The 10,747-nt window shown below is 43.3% G+C and overlaps 1 protein-coding gene across 1 annotated transcript; it reads right to left on the minus strand.

Annotated features, from left to right (window-relative positions):
* Nucleotides 1-801: 801 nt before the first annotated feature.
* Nucleotides 802-8,944, minus strand: LOC125384374 (4-coumarate--CoA ligase 3-like). Its single transcript, XM_048403407.1, has 5 exons — nucleotides 8,693-8,944; nucleotides 5,753-5,960; nucleotides 2,933-3,036; nucleotides 1,088-1,290; nucleotides 802-877 (listed from the first exon to the last, which is right to left on the minus strand). Exons 1-5 carry the CDS (start codon nucleotides 8,942-8,944, stop codon nucleotides 802-804), a joined length of 843 nt encoding a protein of 280 aa, XP_048259364.1.
* Nucleotides 8,945-10,747: the final 1,803 nt, after the last annotated feature.

Here is a 10,747-nt window from a genome sequence, read left to right on the forward strand (position 1 = left end):
ATATCTCAGTCAAAATGCACCATGGCCTTTTTTCCAATCTCATTATAATCAGATCTTTGTCTTTTGTATCAAGAGCTGACGACATCTCTATCGAGATATAACGCGGGCATCGGAGCACCGATATAACCGGGAAGAGGCTCTATCCACTAGACCACATCTTCCTGAGGCAAGAGAGTTAACTGACTTAAAGTCCAGTTTCCACCCTTGCCGAACTAGGCTGGAATTCCCGGGCTCGATTGTAGCGCCACCAGTGGCTATTACGAGTTATGTCCCTTCTAAGCCTCTCCTATGGACCAATCAGATTCCACCTCTCGTATCACTTGCATTAGCTTCAAACAAAACAGCGGCGCCCAGTCAAGACGATCTGATCGATAATCAAGGTCTATTTCGTGATAAAACGGGTCTTACATCCCAAAATGCATCAAATCACGTGAGCACCTTGATAAAAAACATGAAAAGATTTGGGAAATATCTGTTGACAACGAGTTGGCGGTGCACATGCTTTGCAAATCCTGCAATCGACCGAAATCTGCATGACACTTTACGAACCGGATTTAGATTTCGTTGTGCGATTTTGATTGGACAATGCATAGACTCGTTAGTCCAGCCAAAATGTAACTCCATAATACCAGCCTAGTTCGGCAAGGTTGGAAACTGGAATTTTATAGTCAGTTAACTCACTTGCCTCGGGAAGATGCTAGACCAGGGAGTCGGTGCAATGGAATATGTACTGCAAACAATTCTCTGATACAATAAAGCATGACGTGACGAAAGGAGTATCCGTTACCACTCCCTATACTTTCAAGGAGGTGCTACGTCCGGTAACGGACACCAGATGACACCGTATCTCTCGCTAGTCACATGCATTTTCAACGTACTGTTCACAGTGGAGAGGTAAATAGAAAATTGAGTCAGGTGTCTTAGGTCTTATCTCTAAACGTATGCTGTATGTATAAAATCGTCCGCAATGCGGAGTTTCCGGATTACCAGGGCCCTGCTGTATAAAATCGTCCGCAATGCGGAGTTTCCGGATAACCCTGCTGTATTTGAATGATGGTTGCACATAGTATTCCTCCTGTAAACCCACCTGATCTGATGGAGAGCTGACACGATGTTGCTGTGGGTGAGCATGACCGCCTCAGGTGGCCCCGTGGTGCCGCCGGTGTAGAAGAGACCCATGACGTCGTTGTCGGGGTCGATGACGACGTCTTCACGGAACATCCGGCCGTCGTCTTCCAGGAGGGTGGAGAATGACGTCATTCCGTCGGCCACGCCCAGCACAAACAGGTCCTACAGTGGTGACATAACTAAATTATCCAGCGTTCAATATACTCGTTCTCAAACACAACTAGATCATCAAACATTGAATATAGCCGTTCTCAAACACAACTAGATCGTTACATATCTGATATAGCCGTCCTCAAACACAACTAGGTCATTACATATTTAATATCGCCGTTCTCAAACAACTAGATCATTACATATTTAATTTAGCCGTTCTCAAACAACTAGATCATTACATATTTACTATAGCCGTTCTCAAACAACTAGATCATTACATATTTGCTATAGCCGTTCTCAAACAATTAGATCATTACATATTTGCTATAGCCGTTCTCAAACAACTAGATCATTACATATTTACTATAGCCGTTCTCAAACAACTAGATCATTACATATTTACTATAGCCGTTCTCAAACAACTAGATCATTACATATTTGCTATTGCCGTTCTCAAACAACTAGATCATTACATATTTGCTATAGCCGTTCTCAAACAACTAGATCATTACATATTTACTATAGCCGTTCTCAAACAACTAGATCATTACATATTTGCTATAGCCGTTCTCAAACAACTAGATCATTACATATTTGCTATAGCCGTTCTCAAACAACTAGATCATTACATATTTACTATAGCCGTTCTCAAACAACTAGATCATTACATATTTGCTATAGCCGTTCTCAAACAACTAGATCATTACATATTTGCTATAGCCGTTCTCAAACAACTAGATCATTACATATTTAATATAGCCGTTCTCAAACAACTAGATCATTACATATTTACTATAGCCGCTCTCAAACAACTAGATCATTACATATTTAATATAGCCGTTCTCAAACAACTAGATCACCCAACAATGCCGTTCTCAAACAACTAGATCATTACATATTTGCTATAGCCGTTCTCAAACAACTAGATCATTACATATTTACTGTAGCCGTTCTCAAACAACAAGATCATTACATATTTACTATAGCCGTTCTCAAACAACAAGATCATTACATATTTACTATAGTCGCTCTCAAACAACTAGATCATTACATATTTAATATAGCCGTTCTCAAACAACTAGATCACCCAACAATGAATACAGCCGTTCTCAAACAACTAGATCATCTAACATTGAATATAGCCGTTATCAAACAACTAGATCATCTAACATTGAACATAGCCGTTCTCGTAACGTACAGCAAATGCAACATGCCCTTCACGCCACAATATTAAAATCAGATCTTTCACTCGGATACGAAACCTTCCTTTTCGATGCCGTGTCAGCTGAACTTTCTAATCAGCCTCTCACACATAAGTTCGCAATGTAAATGACAAAGGTCACGCTATTCATTTGCATTGGATATTTTTATACACCCTGTTGTTTCTGGGCGCAATGGCATTCATACCCAAAACGGAGTACCATGAAGGTATAGTTGTGTTCTTTGTGGATTTTCTTGGCTAAAGTCGAAATTTACGGAGCAGGATACGCTCGCCATTTCGTGAACACCTGGTATCATCACTATTGATAGTGATTCATAAACACATGGTTATGATATAGTCGGAATTGCATTGATTTTATAATGGACTCTGCTTTTAGCACAGATTTCGGTTACGATATGATAACGGTAACGTTTTGACGCTTTCCTTTACCTTGATGCCATGTGTTTGAGACATGTGTTTGACCAGAGAGACGAGAGGCTGGCTACAGACCACACACTTGGCACCACAGCCGTGCAGCTGACGGGAGATCTCCTCTATCAGACACAACACAAAAATACATTACACAGGAGACCCGCTCAGATCCGGGGTAGAATAGGTCTTCAGCAACTCATGCTTGCCGTAAAAGACGACTATGCTTGTCGTAAGTGGCGACTAACGGGATCGATGCTCATGATATCGATCATTGGATTGTCTGGTCTAGACTCGATTATTTACAGACCGCCGTCATAGAGCTGGAATATTGCTGAGTGCGGCGTTAAACAGCGAACAATCCAAAGCAAAACTTACACAGGAATCTACGGAAATATTGTTACCACGAGTTCCTATAGCATTAACAGAACTTGCATCTTCTTCATTCGGGTCCACTCGGCTTGTTCCGTTACCTACATATTACTTCGAGAGACCCCTAACAACCTATCCTTGTCGTAACAGATTACATTTTGGGTAGAGTGCTGGTTGACTGCATGTCATCGGATCCCAACTTGTGTGGATCGATGCTCATTATATCAATCACTGTCTGGTCCAGACCCGATTATGTACAGGCCCCCGTCGTGTAGCTGAGTGCGGCGTTAAACAACATCAAAAAGGAAGCAATGGAGTAATGATAGTTTATTACTTCAATATAAACGGCAGAAAATGTTTCTGTATACCATGATGAGGTGAGGTGAGGCAAGATTATTGCACTTATATAGCGACGTGCATGTGTCTGCTTGTACTAGACCCGACTTATGTCGATTTTATAGTGCTAGCCCCCTGAGATACCATGCCGCAGTTTTAAAGGAATACCCCACTCAGACACAGCACACTGACTCCGAGCCGACCAGTCCTTGTTTAAGCCCCTTAAAGCCGAGCACCAGGCAAGGTAACAAAAAGTACCATTTTTTAACGTCTTTGGTATGACGCGGCCTTCCGCTCTCTGGGCAGACGCTAGAGCACGGAGACGGTCCTATACCATGAGGACCAATTTTGAGACAATATGTTATGGCCAACAGAATATGAATATTCAGTCTTGAACATCTGCCGAAACAGATTCCATTGGGCGTAAAAGGCAAGGTAAAAGTAAAACAAGTACAGCTTTAAGTATGTACTGCACATGCCTGCCGATCCACTACAAGTTGAGCTGTACGATGAACACAAAGTCTCACTGCCCTTGAGTGTTGCAGAAAGGGCCCCCGTACATCGAGTCGTAACCAACTAACGTGCCACCATTGTGCGCCATTGTGCTCCATAGACCGTTGTACATCATACACATATATGTGTTTTGTTGTTTGGCTCCCCACTCTGGACCGGACAATCCCGTGTTTGGTATTGGACCAACGATCCACCCCGTCGGGGTACGTTAACACGCCAACAACCAAGTCACCGCGACTGACCACCCGATCCGAGATTGACCACCCGATCCGTTAAGACGCTTACGACCAACATAGCTTGCTGGATACCAATTCTAACCGTGAATCCCCACTGGTAGCAGCCATTACAATCTCATTAAAATCAGATCTTAGCTCTCGCTATCGCTAAACAAAGATCTGAGGACATCCCATTATGGGTCACGTCAGAACGACCTTTCATCCGACCATTCAAAGCCTCGCTTACAAGATCATGAAAGTGACGGTCGGAATGTGTTTTCTAATCATGCAACCTCGAAATCGTTAACACGGGTTAGTTCTGATTCCGTCAAAATTATCGCCTATCTCTCGCTTCCGTTGGATAAACATTTGAACGGAGGAGGCGTTGCACAGTACGTGGGAATCACTGCCATACAATCGCAACCATATATTAGACATTCCGGAATGTTCGTTTGTTCAGTTTTCAAAATTTAAATTGAGAACTGTGTCACAGATTTTTCAATCGTAGTCTGAAATGGAAGTCGCCAGGTTGAAACGAGTGTCGTAAAGCTCGAGAAAGCTGTTTTCTAATTGGCTGATGTCGACATCTTGTGAGTCGTTTCAGTGGGCGTTCAAAGTTCGCGAACGGTCGTACTGACGTGACCCAGCGAGAACTTAGATCTGATTTTAATTAGATTGCAGCCATTATCATTCATTTCCCCGACGCAAGGGAGTTAACTGACTATAAAAGTCCAGTTTCCACTGGACTTGTACAGTCATTTAACTCCCTTGCCTCGGGAAGATGATATCAATATGCATTAATTTTGCTTAATCACAAAGACGCACCAGTTGAGCCTTCAAAAAGACAATAACGTTACATAAGTCGTAACATTAAGGTCACTTCGTGGAATAAAGGCCCAATAACGGGTCTTCTTAACAATCAAGTACAAGTAGACAGTCGTAAGAAATAACATGAAGTGACCGACTGCTTTCAGTATTTTCGGACATACAGATCAGGCTTTTTACTCCGGTACGATACCTCTCTGTGAACTGATGACCGATCCAATGGTAGTCGGGTCAGTTGCTTCTTAATTCACATACGAGTGAGCCAAACATTCAAACCAGCCGATTTGATTTGCTTGCTCGAAAACGAACAGTTCGGAATGTAAATAATGAAGGCCGAGCTTTTCATTGTTGCGGATTTAGATTTCCTTCAATTAGACTGGGCGGTCAAAGCTCGCACAAGTTTCACCTGCCCGACTTTCTGTAGCGGGTTTGTTATATCTTCACGCAGAGGTACCTTATCGAGGAACAAGATCTGATTTTAATAAGATTGTTCCGGACATGAAGACATCGGTGTTAAATTTAATACAACAATAAGCCAAGGTTTTGTATATTTCTATTTTGATGTAGTTACATTTCGTACCTGGGGTTGACGTCGGATCGATCATGGCAACAGTTGCTCCAATCGCCGACACGCCGAGCACCAGTGATGTTATGTGGACGTTGTTGGGAGTTACGACCGCGATGACGTCTCCCTTGACGTATCCCCGTCTGGTGAGGCTGCTAGCGACTGCTACGACGGCATCGGACAGCTCAGAGAAGGTGTAGATCTCTTTCGTGTCATAGTCGACCTTAACAGTAACAGCAAAGATTGTAGAGAGTTTTCACTGAAGGAGGACAACACAGGACGTGAATTTAACGTGGACGATGGTCCAATTGGTGCCAATTGTTTGTTTGTTGCTTAACGCCGCACTTTATGTATTTTAGGACGTGTGTAGAGCACATGGGCATTGATGAATTCGCAATATTGCACACACAAAAACAACAACATTAATTAAAAGTAATAATAGCATTGTAGATCTATATTATCTGGGGTGGCGGCGCTAACTTAACTTGGACTTCAATGAGAGACATTCTTTGGTTGATTGTTGGTTGCTTGTTGTTTAACGCCGCACTCAGCAATATTCCAGCTAAATGACGGCGGTCTGTAAATAATCGAGCCAATCAAGTGACTGACATCATGAGCATCGATCTACGCATTTGGGATACGATGATATACATCAACCTGACCACCCGATCCCGTTACTCGCCTTTTTCGGCAAGCATGGGTTGCTGAAGACCTATCCGGATCTTCACGGGTACACAGGGAGAAATGATGCAGCTGTGAAAGTCATTCCTCTTTTGACAAGACCCCTGTCCTTAGAAACGTTTAGCCTTCAGCGCGCATGGCGAGGAACAGGTACGAACATTATAAAGGTCGATGAGTTCGCCAAAACACAAAGCATACCGTATTTCCTCAAAATAGGTGTCAGGTAAATCATGTTTATGATCATCGATCCAAACAATTGGGATACGACTATATGCATTAACCAATTCACCCCTACTGACTGAAGTGAGACGGCATTTTGTGCATGACTGATTGCATTGCATGTCATCTTGTCCGATTCTTTCAATCACTGGTTTGTCTGGCACATTTACAGTTCGCAGTGACATGGCGTCTATATAGCTTCCACGTAAACCAGAAATGACTTCTAGATAATGAGTGAGTGAGTATGGTTTTACGCCGCTTTTAGCAATATTCCAGAAATATCACGGCGGGGGACACCAGAAATAGGCTTCACACATATTACCCATGTGGGGAATCGAAACTGGGTCTTTGGCGTGAGGAGGGAACGCTTTAACCACTAGGCTACCCTAGTGAGATTAGCATGAATTGAATGAAACTTGGGGCTGTTTTAAGGGCGCGTGTTATAATGTCACATTAACACCATATTTACTTCCAAAGACTGACAGAGATGTGTTCGGTATTTGAAAACGAATCGGAGTGTATGTTATAATCTGGTCGTAAAATGTTGTAAAATGGAGTCTTTGATTTAGAAGTTGGAAGAACGGGAAGGCAAAAAAACTTTAAAGACAACAACTTCTTTATTCGACGTTTCAGGGCTGACATCATCATAAGTAGTGAGTGAGTGAGTTGGGTTAAACGTCGCTTTTAACAGTATTCGAGTTATATCACGGCGTGTCAGTTTAATGTGGGAGGAAAGCCCGAAGTGATGCAGGTCACTGACGTTTACCAATTTGGTGAAGCCCACGTGCACGGGTATGGTGCTGACAAACCTAGAAACATAATCTGGGCGAACCGGGATTCGAACCCACTATCATAGGTTTCTGGTGTGCCCAAGGGACGCAACTCTGCATAGCGAATCTGGGCGCCTTGGGCCACCCGTGCCCCACCAAAATGAAGTCTGAAATGAAATTGGGACAATGAACGTGAGAAGAAGCTTGTTTCTTGCTTTACATAATAAGGTATTGGAAGCCTTGAAATTCTTTTCACGAAAAACGCCGTCGGTTCCAAATGGAATTTCCAAGCATCGAAAGCTCATTAAAACCTACAAATCTGAAAACACATTATGTTTATCTCCTAATTCAATTTCAAAGAGGGATACATAAGTACCTTTAGTTCTCTACACTATGTATCGATATGTTGAATCACAGCCGAAAGACCGCCTCCATGGTCTAGTGGATAGAGTGTCCGCCCCGAGAGCGGAAGCGGTACGATCTCCGGCCACGTCATACCAAAAGACGTTAAAAGATGGTCCTTGTTGTTACCCTGCCTGCCTAGCACTATGAAATTGGAATTAGTCCGCATACGCACACGCAAACGCACATACGTCGCTGTATTGTAAGTGCAACAATCTTAAGCTTAAACGCGACGTTAAACCCCATTTCACCTCACTCATGCGGAACGTATGCTATGTTTATGAAGTGCATGGTGTAGGTTCGTTAACACCATCAATACGCCGCCTCCGTGGTCTTGTGGTAGAGCGTCCTCCCGGAGAGCGGAAGGTCCGGGGTTCGATCCCCGGCCGCGTCATACCAAAAGACGTTAAAAGATGGTACTTGCTGTTACCCTGTCTGGCGCTCGACATCAAGGGGCTAAAACAAGGACTGGTCGGATCGGAGTCAGTATACTGTGTCTGAGTGGGGTATTCATGTTAAACTGCGGCATGGTATCTCAGTGAGCTAGCACTATAAATCGGCATCAGTCCGGACTAGTACAAGCAGCAGCAGACACACACGTGCATGCACGTCGCTATATAAGTGCAATAATCTTGGACGCGACGTTAAACCCAATTTCACCTCACCTCACCTCACCATCAATACCATGGCCTCCGTGTAACATGCAGATAGGAGCCACCGGTAATCTACCACTCAAATGTCTTACCTTATTGTCAATCTAACCTCCGCTCCGAGAACAAGACACGTTGTAAATATTTGAAATACCACTGCGTGTAGCTGCAGTCGTCGGGGTCACACTAACTGGATCATGACACATTTAGTTTTACCTTTAGATGACACGTACCAAGGCATCTAGATCTCCCAGCGAGAAGAAACGATGGAGCATATGTTCAGCCAAAGGGGCCTCAGCGATGTCTTCGTCAGGAAAAGGGCTCCGTAGGATAGTTGACGAGGACGAAGAGAAAGAACACACTCCCACATGATGGCTGAATTTACCAGAATTCTGCAACACAGATCCTCTTAAACAAAGCCTTCCTGGTGGGTTAACTGTCTGATGACATATGCAGCGGATGGTCCTTGCTAGCGCGGCCCTCATGTTTGCAGCCTCTACTCCGGTGTGAGAGACTAGCCACTGAAGCACAGTAGCGACACAAGGGAGTATGACGCTGTCTCTGTTCTAAAACCAACTCGGTTGATAGTGCGTGGACCTTGGGAGATAACTTTACACTTGAAACCATGGTGACATGTTTCTATCTTCTCCTCATCTCTGAGACGGAGTTAAAATTAGCTGCTATTTCCACCAGCTATCTCTAATCTGTAGAAGGAGCAGACGACTTTAGCTTGGTTGTGAGAATAAAACGGATATTTCTGGTCTTAATGTTATCGGTGTGCAAAGGTCAGATTTTAGGAGTCAGATCTTGAGATCAGACTAGATGTTAGTTTCAGATACAATCCACAATTGTCTGTACAAGACAGGTTGGTCTCACGAAGACTTCAATCGATAATATGGCATAACCGTTGCAGCGCTACAATCAAGCTATACGTAATAATATGATATGGCACAATCAACGTCCGCAGAAAAATTGACGTTGCAATATATAATAACTACAGAATGGGTATCTGGCAGCTCTACCCTACTCAACGTCATTATTAAGGGGTCACACAGATGATAAAGGTACTCAAATATGGTCGCATTTACAACTTCCAAGGGCGCAATTCATGTGTATGGTAGAACCATTTTATACTCACATTAACTGTTGCTTGTCAGGAAATGCACGTGCATGTACTAAACCACTGGTGCGTTCAGCCGTGTGTAGTAGCAGTTTTTTACCATCATATACTCTGACCAATTGACGCTTGATGGCATATCTTCATGTTAGGCACCCTACTTACCAAGGTGACCCTTCAATAATGACGCTGAGTATTTATAGCCAGGATACCTTGCGCCATCTTCCCAAGGCAAGGGAGTTAACTGACTAAAAGTCCGATTTCCACCCTTGTCGAACTAGGATGGAATTATGGAGTTATATTTTGGCTGGACTAACGAGTCTATGCATAGTCCAATCAAAATCGCGTAACACAATCCACATCCGGTTCGTAAACTGCGTGCAGATTTCGGTCGATTGCATGATTTACAAAACTTGTATACCGCCATCTCGGCGTCAAGAGATATTTTCCAAATCCTTTCATGTTTGTAATCAAGGTGCTCACTTGTTTCATGCACTTCGCGAAGTAAGACCCGTTTTATCACGACATAGATTTCGATTATTATCAGATCGTCTTGAATGGGCGCCGCCATTTTGTTTAAAGCAAATGCAAGTCATATGAGGGAGGGAATCTGATGGGTCAATTGGAGGGGCATAGAAGGGACATAAGTCGTAATAGCAACCGGTCGCGCTACGATCGAGCCCAGAAATTGCAGCTAAGTCGGGCAAGGGTGGAAACTGGACTTTTACAGTCAGTTAACTCCCTTGCCCCGGGAAGATGACCTTTCACCCATACTATATATGAATAACATGACCAGTACATATGGGATATTTGCATCTATACGATATATACTCTCCAAAAAAGTAGGGGTTAATCGAAAATAACAGAAGATTACAGAAATACAAAGTTGTATTGAGAGATGGTAGTGGATGGATAAGACAAGGAATGACTATTATGACTAGGTATAACCTGGCAATCAACAGAACATGTTGGAGGTGTATTGTATGGATGCAAACAACCAAGAAAGAGGACAGGGGAGTGCAATAAAAAATTCAAACGTTTGAGATGACGTGATCAACAATGGGTCATGCGCCCACCATTGGTCAAGCATTCGTTTATACAGAATCAATCTCCGAATGACAGTTTGAGGGAGTCTTGCCCAACCATCCTGCAGCGCCTGGCTCAGTTCGGC

The sequence above is a fragment of the Haliotis rufescens genome, unplaced genomic scaffold, assembly GCF_023055435.1.
Source record: "Haliotis rufescens isolate VD_foot unplaced genomic scaffold, xgHalRufe1.0.p SCAF_3, whole genome shotgun sequence".
Classification (NCBI taxonomy): domain Eukaryota; kingdom Metazoa; phylum Mollusca; class Gastropoda; order Lepetellida; family Haliotidae; genus Haliotis; species Haliotis rufescens.